The sequence below is a fragment of the Dermacentor albipictus genome, chromosome 8 (assembly GCF_038994185.2).
Source record: "Dermacentor albipictus isolate Rhodes 1998 colony chromosome 8, USDA_Dalb.pri_finalv2, whole genome shotgun sequence".
Taxonomy (NCBI): Eukaryota; Metazoa; Arthropoda; class Arachnida; order Ixodida; family Ixodidae; genus Dermacentor; species Dermacentor albipictus.
Window position 1 is genome coordinate 98,057,471 of NC_091828.1, and position 12,604 is coordinate 98,070,074.

At 47.6% G+C, this 12,604-nt stretch overlaps 2 protein-coding genes across 2 annotated transcripts; both read left to right on the forward strand.

Moving 5' to 3' along the window:
- Positions 1-962: 962 nt before the first annotated feature.
- crc (bZIP transcription factor crc) lies at positions 963-6,598 on the forward strand. The gene is made up of 3 exons (XM_065445580.1): positions 963-1,120; positions 4,268-4,480; positions 5,331-6,598. Exons 2-3 carry the CDS (start codon positions 4,390-4,392, stop codon positions 6,542-6,544), a joined length of 1,305 nt encoding a protein of 434 aa, XP_065301652.1. The 5' UTR covers positions 963-1,120; positions 4,268-4,389; the 3' UTR covers positions 6,545-6,598.
- A 2,452-nt stretch (positions 6,599-9,050) lies between these two features.
- On the forward strand, positions 9,051-12,604 carry LOC135912949 (uncharacterized). The gene is made up of 2 exons (XM_065445579.1): positions 9,051-9,388; positions 10,085-12,604. The coding sequence occupies exons 1-2, from the start codon at positions 9,329-9,331 to the stop codon at positions 11,135-11,137; spliced, it is 1,113 nt and encodes a 370-aa protein (XP_065301651.1). The 5' UTR covers positions 9,051-9,328; the 3' UTR covers positions 11,138-12,604.

Genomic DNA, 12,604 nt, shown 5'->3' on the forward strand with positions numbered 1-12,604 from the left:
AGCGAAAGTGAATCCTAATGGGGGCCGCCATATGCTTCCCGCCAATGATAGACACGAGACGACCTTTATCTTGATTGTGCAAAAACGTCTGCAACCTGTGCAGCAAGCACACTTGTGCTTCAATTACCAAGGAACGATGCCACCTGGATAACATAACAGCTCCTTTAGCGTTACATGCACAAGTTCCCCTTCAGTGCGGAGTTCCTGTTTACAGGTTCAGAACAAGCCGCGCGCGGATCGCTCGTTGTGGTCCCCACCCTACACATATATTCCGTCTAGCAACGTAAGTGCAAACATGGCGGAGATTCCGTCCGCACATTTCTCCACAGCTTGCACGTTGTGTGTTTACTCCAGCGGTGGCGGGCTACGCTAGCGCGGTGGTGCGGTGAATAAGTGAAACTGACCGAAGGGGACGTTGCGTCGCCAAGAATTTTGTTGTGGCATTAAATGTTTGGTCGCCGGAAGCTTTATTTCTGAAATTTGTGGCATTATCTACTCGTGTTGGGAGGTAGCGGCAGGACTAGCAGGACTTTGAACCTGGCTTAGCGCGGGTCGTGTTTCATTGAGATTCAGCGGAGGCGATATTTCAAGAGCCCCGCGATATTTCATCTTATCGCGCGCATCGCTCATGCTTGTGGCAACATGCGCTTCATATTGTTTCAGACGAAACGGTTTAAGTTAGTCGTTATGATACTTAACGCGACGGCTGATGCAATGTCTGCGACACTGCGCATTAGCGACATGCCTGTACAAGTTTGCAGCCTCAACACCGCCATCTTGGGTATGAATCCGCGAAAGAAAGTAAATTCCTATTACAAGAAATATTACTCGCTGAAAAGAAGTTCAAATAGATTGGCTCTTCTGCAAATGAGACAAACGACAATTTGGCAGGGGAAATAGCAGTGGGGGTAAAACTTGACCCACGCAAAGTTTTTGAGGAAGAGCGGATGACGAGGCTCTATCACGCCGTCGGCCGGACTACATTTTCATTCGCCCTCATGTCACGAACAAAGCTAGATCGACATTTTTGTGCTCTGTGGGAACCACCAGTGTGATGGAATAGTTTTGGCCTAACGGCTTCGCACCGTAAGGTGCCAGCACCTTCAATCACCAAAATGGAGTAAGTATGCAGAACTATGCATCCGCTGCTACGTGAATCTCGGCGAACAGGCACCGTAAATGCGGAGAGGTGGCGCGTTTCCGTGTAGCCGGTCACCTTTGTTTGTATTGTTCGTGTGAGCCTTTTGTTAGGAGACGGCTTTGGATTCTTGTCAGTTCCTAGTGCCCGCAGTAACCAACCTTGAAGTAGTTAGGCATTTGAGCGAATGTAGTGGCGTGACGAGCGAAATTGATGTGACGCGTGGAGTCCAGGGTCATCTTACGGACATTAGCACAATCGGTTCGCTTACGCAGAAATAGACACGTCAAACGCCCGCTTAGCCTTGCGAGGCAAGCTTATACTATCCGAACGTTGCAGACGACGGTCAACCCGGAAACTTCTTTTGGGGTTCGTTTACCTTGCCCTCAATAGGACAGTGGTGACGTCACGCTGACGTCATCTCGGGCACCATGTGGCACAGAGTTCCCTACGATAACCATGTGGACTCGAAACTGCCTGTTGCGGAGTGGGCCGCCGGTCGTTCAAGGCCGATCGCATTCCGTTACGCCAGTCGTATTCCGCGCAACCGATCATTAAACTTCTTTTTTACTTGTTCCGGAAGTTCGCTGCAGTTTTTCGTTGCGCGATATTGTTCGCGATGAATTTTGAAATGAATAAAACGCTTATCTGGCGATGAATGGGGCCGCAGATTTTGGCTGGACTTGGAGTGCGTGTGCACTGCTGATAAGTTTCCGACACAAAGGGACTGATATGCGAACGAGTGGCCGTTAGCAACAGCCGCAGCAGGCATTCGGCTGAGTTAAGACTTTTAGCCTAGTGATGTAGCGCACTGCGAGCAACGCGTCGAAGGGTTGCTATAACGGGGATGGATTCCTGGAATTTCTAGGGGCCTTTGCCTGGATAATGTATACAGAGGAGCGAGGCTTGCTTTGTTCACCTCTGACGTTCACGGGTTGCAACTGCACTTCTGGGAACCATGCACACACACAGCTAGCTGGCGAACTTCTCAAGACTGCACAGTTAAATGCCAAAAGAACGCTCTTACTGCGCAGGCGCAAAGGCCGCGCGCTTCGTGATAGTAGATGCGTAGGATCGGAATTTCTATTTTTTTTTTAATTTCTAAAAAAGGCACCTAGAGGTCTTTCCGCACAAGAAGTCGCCGAGCGAATGCAGCGATACTGTGGCAACAGCATAGATCGTGCGGTAGCTTTTTGTTTTACGTGTCTGTGTTTCGAAACGTTTACACAGTTTGTATGAAATTTGTTTTGCTGTCACGTTGACTGGCAGGTACGTTTAATCTTGTATTTCTTGTCAAGGGAATAAAATATATTGAGAGTCTGTACATGGTCTGTACATATATATTTTTTACCCGTATAGCTACAGAAGTGTGCTCTTCCATGAAAAAAAAATTTTTTTTGCAGATCATTAAAAATTTTCAAAAATTTCGTGTCCGTAAGTTAGATCACACAGCTGCCAAAGCTGCTTTCTTCTTTTTTTTAATAGTTTTTTCGCATGGATGCCCAAAGTACCCACAATATGGCACAATATCATTCAGTGCGTGTCTCCATTGTTGTTAATGGTTTTCAGGAAATAGACATGTGGAAAACAGTGAATTACGTTTATTTTACATTCGTAATGGGCCCCTGGGCTGATGTATGCAAACAACATAGTGCTACCAGCAGGCATTGCAGGGGATTCACTAAGACTTGTGAATACATGTGGCAATGAAGCAACATATTGAGGGCTTAATTTTAGCTCATAGGCATTGGTAATTACCTTTACTGAAGAGACAAGTAATGACTTGGTATTCAACAGCGTCATACCCATAGTCAAGCAGTAAAATGCCTGGTTGTATACATAAATAAAGGGAATATTTGCTCAAAGATCCACCAAGAAAATCAGGTGATGGAGGGGATGCTGCAGCTCTAATGAAACCTGAATACTTTGGGGCTACAATAGACGGGAGAGGGTGTGAGAAATTAACAAAGAAGTAATGGTACCGGTGCTAAAACGTCCGCACATGCCATGCTGTGCTCGGGGTTTGAAGTTACCCAAAAGTGAATGGGCCAATTGCATTTTGCAAAACCACAAATGCAGCAGTGAAGGGTTAACAATCAGCTAGAGCCCCCCAAACAATACTGCACCAGGTTGCAGTTATTTTGGCAGCATATCAAGCACTTTTGCACAAATTCCAGCACCAGAAAAAAATTACCAAGGTCTCTTATTAATAATAACTTTTTAACATAGCCAATGGGGCGACATCCATGCCTGCAAAGTGTCATTTGTGCTCTCGCACGGCTGAGATTACTTGTGGCCGTACTCTTGATAGTCGATAAAACACATGCACAAGCTACCACCAAACCTGTAGTGTGAGCACAAAAATGCTGCAATGTTATCAAGAGTAGATGCGGCACGGTTGAGCACAAACAGCCACTAAGGACAGAGAACGACGTGGCTATTGAGAAAGTCGATTGCACAAACGCAATAAAGCACGGGAGGCAATTGCAGTGATGATCTTGGCCCATGAAAAAATCGTTTGGGCAAGCAGCCGCTTAGCCGTATGTTAGAACGCGCACATAGCCCCAGGCATTTGCATAGTACTTCATGTTACTGCTGAACCGGCGTTTAACTCTGTAATGTCCAATGCATTGTTTATGCTACACTGTTGCGATTCGAGCATAGGAAGCTTTGTGCATAGTTTATAGTAGTGTTTCTGATATGCTGGAAGAAGTTTTCACTTATGGACAGTTCAGCAAACCAATTAATGATTGTAATAATTAAGTTCCAGGTCGCATAAGATTTTATTGTTTTTGATACAAATGCACTCTTCGTGGCCGGAAATAAAAGTGAACAAGTTCTGATTTTCCTTTTTATGTGAAACTATGTTTGGACATGGTTAAACAGCACTACCATCCACTTTCACTGATATACAAGGCAGCCTGGCTGCTGTGAACAGGCTAACATTTATAGCACTAACAGCAGTGTTTGTTTGTCTGAAATGGATTGACATTGCAGTGCTTTGCAAGGAAGCCTAGCACATACTTATGAACTCGTTTGGTGAATAGACGTAATCCTGCTAAATGCATAGTTGGCCACCGTGGCATCGGAGCACCCCGACTATAACGGCTCCGACATGTTGTCTTGCAGGTTTTCAGGCTTCAACGCCTCTTTGCCCGCCCGCGCATTGGCAAGACAAAACCTTGTGGACCATTCTCATCGGACCAGTACATTTACCCATTTATCCAAATCGGGAGCCCTCACTGCAAGGCATGGATGCCAATTGGGATATCGATTCGGTTGTGGAGCTGTGCTGCTCCAAGCTCATCCAAGATGGTGGGCTGCACGCATTTGAAGATGCAGGTGTGACCCTTTCCCTTATGCTGCATCGAGCAACATTTTCGAAATGTGATCAATGCATTGATGTGGCCAGAGCTTTGATGTGAACTAAAGAATGAAGCTAAGCTTATGGCACATTTGACTCATAGTTTTGAGTGCTCATGATGGTTGAGTAGAACAACAGTGCATAGTAGCGGCGTGCTTACTGGCACACTAAATCTTTGTTACATTTTCATGAATTAGCACATCTCGTAAAAAGTAAACAAGATGAACACAATGAAACAGGAGACGGGAGGGGGGGGGGGGTTGTTGACATTGTTAAAGTACATTATTCCTTTGTAAATCAACCTTTGAAGCTACAAGGAGTGCTCGCTCGTAAACTACCAACGGAATGCACCATATGAATTATGAAGCTAAGCATTGTAACTGAATGGAATGCAACAGGCAAAACATTGAAATGCAAAAAGGGAACAATGTGGATAAAAGCGTCAGATGTAGATGAGGGATATTCTAGTTAAGTTATTAAGAAGAAGCAGAGCTTGTGCAGACCTGCTGGCAATGTGAAGTGACAATCATTGCCGGGTGTGACAATCAAGTGTTGTAACCAACATGCAGAGCAATAATCCAGGAGTCCATCAATAGAGTGTTCTATACTTACCTCTGTGTTTGCATACACATGGGACACGTCTGACATGTACTGGACTTTTCTGTCAGTTAATTTTTGTTATTGTTGCACCAAGCATTTTTTTCTCTGTACTGCAGCTATAAAGGACCCAGGGTATATATCGAACGACTCTCTCTCAGTGCTTCGATCAACCGAAGCACAATGTTTCTGTAGCATGCCTTTGAGCCCGTCTTCATCCTATGCTTGCAGGCAACCTAGACTGGCTGGACGAAAAGGTGGACTTGTCCGCCTGGACCCAGCTGGACTTCCCGGATGACCTGTCCCCAGTGATGTTGGAGGCCAGCGACTTCCAGGCGGCTCTCCAATCTGATCAGTCCAGCAACTGCGGCTTGGCGCCCAAGGGTGATGGCTATTGGGAGAGCCCAGCTGCATCCCCCTATTCTCCCGACTTCCTGTCCCCTCCCGTTTCGCCAACTCACTCTCCCCCGACGCCCACTGCAATCGTCCCAAACGTCGATATCTTCATAAACTTCGACAGCCACAACCTCCACAGAGGAGAGAGCATTCCAAGCTGGTCTGCGGACGCCGATGCAGCTTCGGGCACAAGTTCACTCTCGCCTCCGCCAACTCCATCGTCCTTGGATGTTCCGCCTGCGGCATCATCAGTGGTAGAAGTTCCGTATGCTATTGCATCGGCTCCTGCTTCGCCATCGTACTTTGCAGCCTACTGCAGTCGTGCTGGGTCACCAGTTGAGATTTCGGAGACTTCTGTTGAGCCTGCAGTGTCACCTGTTCAACCAGTGGAAGTTATAATTGGTGACATAAAATCGGAGCCAACGTCACCATGTCGCCTCTCAGGCAGCCAGGTGGCATTTCCGATCGAGTGCGATATATCTCTTGACCCAGTGAGCTCGCCAGTTCCAAGCACAAGCACTTCAAGCTTCGTTGGTGCTGGAAGCATTGATCTTGTTTTGCCAAGCGAGCCAAGCTCACCAGCAAGTTGCCACTCTGTGCCCTCACCATTGCCTGGTCAAGACCAGTTTGCCAAAAGCTCTTCACCGTGTGGAAGCCCAGACCGCGAAGATGATGGGTGCGATGACGACGATCCTATGGACGCCGACTTCACGCCCGACGTCAACAGGTCTGATTCGGAGTCTGCGCTCGACTCGGTGTCGGGAAGCGAGGAGCCACCTCGCAAGAAAAAGCGAACGGTTAAACGCCGGCCCCGGGCCAAGGCAGATGTGAGCAGCCGTAAGGAAAGGAAGCGTCTGCAGAACAAGGACGCAGCAACACGCTACCGGCAAAAGAAGAAGCAAGAGTTTGGCAAGATTGAAGAAGAGTTCGACAAGCTTGCGGCGAAAAATGCCAGCCTTCAGTCGGAGGCACAACGCATCACAAATGAAATTTCGTATCTCAAGGGCCTGATGCGAGAGCTTTTCAGAGCAAAAGGGCTGATAAAGTAGGGCTTTGTACATGTGTACTTAAATGGCATGTAAAGTGTTTATTTACAAAGCTTACCGAATTGTCTTTTTGGCATGAACACCAAACTAAGATGGCAGGTAGCACTGAAGGTCTCACAGAATGTTCATTTCTGATAGTTGTAGCTGGCTGCTAGTGCACTTGCTAGCAGTGCCCAGTCGAGGCACTGAAGAACCAACACAACTGTTACGTCGTCGATTATCCTGTGATTGAGGGGAGATTGGTTATGATGTGACAGAAGCATTGTGTAGAATGTGGCATCTCTTGGAGAAATTCGGCAAGGTCAATACCTGATGCTCACGCAAACCTATTGCTGCTTTTTGTGGCTGTTCACGTGTTGTAGTTGATTGCTTGGGCTTGCAGTGTACGAGCTCTTGTCACAACCTTCCAGATGTGTTGTTTGTGGCTTCGACGTGGTAGATAGTCGTACGTTTGTGCTTTGGCAGTTGGGCGCCTTATAACTTTCTTTTTGACATACACCATGATGTACCGTGCATATTATTTTGCGTATTTTTTTTTTCTCATGATGTCTATTTATGTACCCACCCCATGATGTGCATGCTGTACACATAAAATGAAATAAAAGGTATGCACTTCAATAATGCCAAATTTTTTAGTCCGACTCCTTGCATTCTTAGGTACTTCGTATATCCAGAGTGCCTGAATTCGACGGCAGTTGAAAAATACTGCAGAACATCATTCGTAGGATTGCATTAAATGCCACCCAAAACAATTACAGCTTATTTCTTAGCACATATTCTTTTACCTCTTCTAGAGCCGTCGATACTTTGGTAAACCGTAAACCAATCCTTGACATATGAATGAGAGGTTACATAATGAGGCGAGAAGAAAAGTGAATTACATAGAACTTTGATTCCCGTTGAGTGTGCTTGAAGAGTACTTCCATGTCAAATGCACTATTAAATTGATTGTGCATTACATCCTGAAGCTGACCCATGGACTAAAAAAGATTTCGCAGGAAAGGCTAAGGGTGCCATGGTATTTTAATGTGTGCATGAAATTTCTTTTTCTGCCCTCTTTGGAATCCAGTCCAGCCGCGGACATTCATATGGTCAAATTACGCCATGCATGATGTTATTAGCTCCTCAACGACTCTGCCCACCAGGAAAAAGAAAATGTGGCAGCCACGAATTGTTTCTGGCTCCTGCTATCGCTCGTGGCGCTTCCATGCGCTGCAGTACTCGGGTGGTTTGATTCAGAAAAGGTGCAGGCAGTGCCGGTTGTGGTGTGCTGTGCTGCACCACGGCGGAACCTTGTCTGGCACCCTGTGCAATCGACGACGGGAGTGCAGGGTGTGCTGATGTTTGTATACCTCGGAGAGAAACTTGGTCAAATCGAACTGACCAAAAATCGCGTTCTTTGAGGTTGGCTTCCGATATTTCGAGAGAACCGTCAACTGTGTGGTGCTATTTTGGCACCACATTAGCCAAACCCTGCACCGATTTCGGTTAGCAGCACGTTCCTGTAGTAAGTTGTCGATAGTTGAATACGTCGGCATGGCGTGCCGCATTCGTCGACGTCCTTCACTCTTGTCGAGTGTAGCCCGGCATATTATGCCATTTATCTTACCGTTTTCGCGAAGCAGATAGTTGCCAAACGCCAAGACGGTGCCGGCGAAACGGTGGGCAACCACGGCTTTCTGGAAAAGCGCGCCAGAGTTCTTCCTTGGCTCTTTCACACGTGGTTGACGCGCTCCGAGAGCGGTGTAGTTTCAACGTCGCACGATAGGACCGTTTCTCGCCAAATTGTCTCGCCCCGGCCGCTTTCGAGCAACGCTGGCACGCCGGGGCCAACGCTGCCCTACCGGAAGACAACGGATCGCCGAACGTGAACCCTACGCCAAGCGAACGGAGCAAACAAGGACTGCCAGGTTAGAGCCGATGCAGCCCCTAGTCCGGAGCTTTTGCCATACGCTTTTGAGATTGCCATTGCTTACCAGGTCTGGCCCAGCACATTACGGACATGCTGAACAAGGACCTGCTGGAGGAGAAGAGAGGTGTGGGATCAGGGAGGGAGCCAGTCATTCAGAGAGGTGCGATGTAGGGCAGTCACACAAAGTGCGCGCTTAAGACGGGAAGACCCCGAAGTATGCTGTACTGGGATACCCGAAGTGAAGGCAGGTTGAGGGTGGCCTGTTGCAGATTGTGGTTGAGGTTAGCAGGGGTGGTTTGCTTGCTTGCTCCTCACTTGTGGCGCTTACCCACTACGGGGATTGGCCAACAAGCCGGCGGTTAATGAGGAGAACCTAAGTGGAAAAGTAAATTAAGCTGAAGTGTAACGTTCATGTTAATTGGGAAATAGATTTACGTGGCAGTTGCCGTCAAGGACGCCTAGTCAACCTCCTTCCTTGTTGCTGACCAACAAAAGGGCCACGAAACAGGAAAGACCAGCTACCCTTCTTGCCAAGCATGTAACCAAGCAAATTAATGCTTCACATCACGCTTGGTGTGCAAATTATATTTTAAAAAATGGTGAAAAAAAAGAAAGGTTGAATTTAGCGAGATGGACACTTCCAGTGGCAACGACATCGCGGTGCCGCCATACGAATCCAATCCGATTCAGAACTATAGGTGGCTATTGTATTAATTGTAGTATAGAAAAGTTGGATCTTTAATACGTTTTCTTCTATGATTCAAGCGGCTATGGTTTGTTAAGCACATTGCTCATCAGTCGGCTCGTTTTAGAGCGATATTTCCGATTGCTGCTTCCCTCCCACGGTGAAGCAGCGCTACCGATGCATCAGCAACATGCGTCGACTTCGCCAAAAAAGGGCGACAAAGATGTGCCAATCCTGCTGTGCACACGAGGTTGGTTTTCACCGTACGCCCCAATTGCTACTCAGTGTGCCGTACTTCGAGCGCGTTCGATTCCCGTGTGGTTCACTCCACGAGTGTTCTAAAAAGTTCCTGCGGTGCCGGTGTAGCCGGTTGCACGCGCGCTTTTGAATCGAGCGCCGACATAGGAATCCGGTGCCTCCTTTAAACGTTGTACTGGATAAGCGCTGACGCTTTCTCGTACTTTAATTAAAGTTCTAAAACACTTCCACGGTGCTGCGCTATGAATGACATTGCTTCCTGTCTGACAGTGCGAGTAATCGAGCAAATCCCACCTGGCAAACACCGCCTACATTAGTGCCAGCAACGAATTTCCGTGTGCCTGTGTCGAAACAATGTCGAATAGGTTAGGAAGCGCTTCCAAGTCTACTGCAATTTGCATGACTCCACACCCCTGGGCTGCACCACCTTACCAGCAGGTGCAGCAGCTTTCTTTTGCACCGGAGAACCGAGGGGTCGCTCCAGCGCACCATGAAAACGTTGTGCAGTAGTGAACTTCGCATGAATGAACATGCCGATAAATTGCCCCCCTCCCCCCCACCCTTGCACTCCTCCGCACCGAACCGAGGGGACCTCGCTTGAATGAACATGCCTATAAATTGTCACCCCCCCCCCCCCCTCCCCGCCCAACCCCGGACTCCTCCTCATTGTCCTCTCCCGTTTCCCCAGGCGTCCACCGCCGCCGTGCCAGAAGCTGAGCGCATCTCTCAGAGTGCCGAAACCTGCGTTCTTCGCCCCATAGCAGTCGTTCCCAGCCAGACTGCAAGCACTGTTGCAGCCTCGAGCACAAGTTTCCCCTCGCCTCCGCCGTCCCCGGCAATCCTTGGTGTCCCATTTGTGTGTCCCAGTGGATTGCCAGACGAGGCGTCAGATGTGCTTGACTCAGAATCCACAGTGCCACCTAGCCGCCTGAGGGAACAGGTACATGGTGGCCTAAAATCAAAACCAGTGCCTCTGTCTCATCTTCCAAACAGTGAGGCGGCATTTCCTGTTGAGTGGGTTGGCGAGTCTGCGGCGTCATATGCCGTCGCGTGGACAAGGACACAAGGCGACATAAAATCGGAACCAAAGTCATCAAGCCATCGCTCCAAGAGCAAGGCAGTCTCTCCTTTCAAGTGCATTGATTCTGTCGACGCTGTTAGCCTGCCACTGTTGAGTGCAGTACCTTCCTCAAGTTTGCCAGGTGCTGCCAACACTGATCTCACTTTGCTCGTCGAGCCAAGCCCACCGAATGGCCACTGCACCCCTTCGGTGACCCCCGTGCAAAAAAAGCTTGCTGCGAGAACTTCACCACATGGAAGTCGAGACTGCGCAGGCGATGGGTGCACCGACAGTGACGAGTCGATGACCATTGCCTCGACACCCACGGTCAGTGAGTCCGATTCGGAGTCTGGACTCGACTCAGATTCCGGCATCAACGAGGGTGCTCCTAGCAATATGGCAGATAAAAGTGGGTGGCAGGGCAGTCTCAAGTCCAGCTGGCTCGCCAGGAAGCGTCATCTAAACAAGCACGCGTCGGCACGGTACCGGCGAAATAAGAAACAGCGGCTCAGCAAGATCGAACAAGAACTCGCCAAGCTTTCAGCAAGGAATGCTAAGCTTCAGTTGCAGGTAAAGTCTGCCGAGGCTGAAATATCCTTAATGAAGGGTGTGTTGGTGGATATAGGTAGAGCTAAAGCTCCCATAAATCTGTACGTCATCACTTCATCGAAGGACACGTGAAGTACGTATATTTATAAATACTTACGCACGAGTGCTTTTTTTATTGTAACACTTCAGCTCAATTGAGATGCCAATTCAACAGCAAGTGTTGGTCTATTCCTGTTTATATACCTGTTTCTGTTAGTTGCAGCAGCCAGTACTGTGCCAGCTAGTAGTAGTCAAGGGTATGAAAAAAAAAAATCATCTGGGGAGGGAAGGTCGCAGTAGAAAAAGAGTACACTCACCAACTCAAAATAAAACATATGTTGGCATTTTGGGTGCCTTAATCGCAAAACGAAATGCATATTGGTGAGTGTATGCCTTCTTCTACTATCAGCTAATAGTGTTCAGTTGAAGCACTAGAACTGGAGTCGTGGTATGAAGAACCAGCTTGCCTGCTATGTGACTTGCAGCAGTGCTTAAAGCCTCCCTTCAATTGAGGGGAATCTCCCACACATACTTATGTAGGCTGCTCATATGTATATCCGTATACGTGATGTATGTCTTCATATGTGTTGAGATACCTACATAAGGTACGTATGTATGTACTTGTACTATGTATTGCTAATTGCTGGGTGGAAAAAGGCTGGATCCCCTGGTAGTTGATGGTGGGGGAGCCGAGCCCTCTCCCACTATTAACCCCTGATTTGCAGGTTTTAACGAGGGCACGCTGTCAAGAGGAAAAAAAAATAAAGAGGTAGATGCAGGACAAGGGCGAACTCGTAGCTGAAGTTTATTTACAGCAGACGACATACAGAGAAACAAGCAAGGTGTGCAGATCGCACCTTCCTCTCTCCATGCATGCTTGCCAAAACCTGCAAGTATGAGCTAGCCTCGCCTGGCAGCACATTCCTTTAGCACTACGAAATTAGTTATCTTGGCAAAGCAAGCTGTTGGGCGAGTTTGCACACGTTTGTGGATACGAAAATACTAACGTGAAGCAGTACAAAAGCTAGGAAAAAGACGGGACAAGTTGTAAGTGAGGATTTGACCTGTAGTCTGTTTTTGTACTGCTTCGTGGTCATCTTTTCGTATTTGCGATTATCTTGTAAGTGAGAGAAGCAAAATTGGTTATGAGAATTGAAAAAGAATGTTCCATAGAGTGTGCCAGTACCTCGATGAATTTGATGTGGTCAGTGATGCTAATGCAACTCACCAGCTACTTCCCATAGGCTGTTAATGGGTTCTAGTTTGTTGAGCTCGCATTGTATGAACACTTCTCACAGCCTCCCAGAAGTGATGTTTTAATGTTTGTAGATTTGTTGTGGCACTTGAAAATATACATTTGCGTTTTGTCCGTCAGCATCTGTGCAAGTCATCTTTACATGTACCACGACGTACCCTGCACATTTTATTGGTGCTGATTGCACCCCTCCCCTCACCTTTTTTTTTTGCTCAATATGTCTATTTTCGTACACTTCCGTGACATCCATGCTATGTGCATAAATGAAATAAAGGCGTACGCTTGAACATGTGCTTTAATTTTGA

Coding starts and splice junctions, on each gene's coding strand:
- LOC135912949 (XM_065445579.1), top strand. CDS start 9,329: ATGCGTCGACTTCGCCAAAAAAGGGCGACAAAGATGTGCCAATCCTGC. Junction 9,389..10,084: donor AATCCTGCTGTGCACACGAG/GTTGGTTTTCAC, acceptor CCGTTTCCCCAG/GCGTCCACCGCCGCCGTGCC.
- crc (XM_065445580.1), top strand. CDS start 4,390: ATGGATGCCAATTGGGATATCGATTCGGTTGTGGAGCTGTGCTGCTCC. Junction 4,481..5,330: donor GCACGCATTTGAAGATGCAG/GTGTGACCCTTT, acceptor CTATGCTTGCAG/GCAACCTAGACTGGCTGGAC.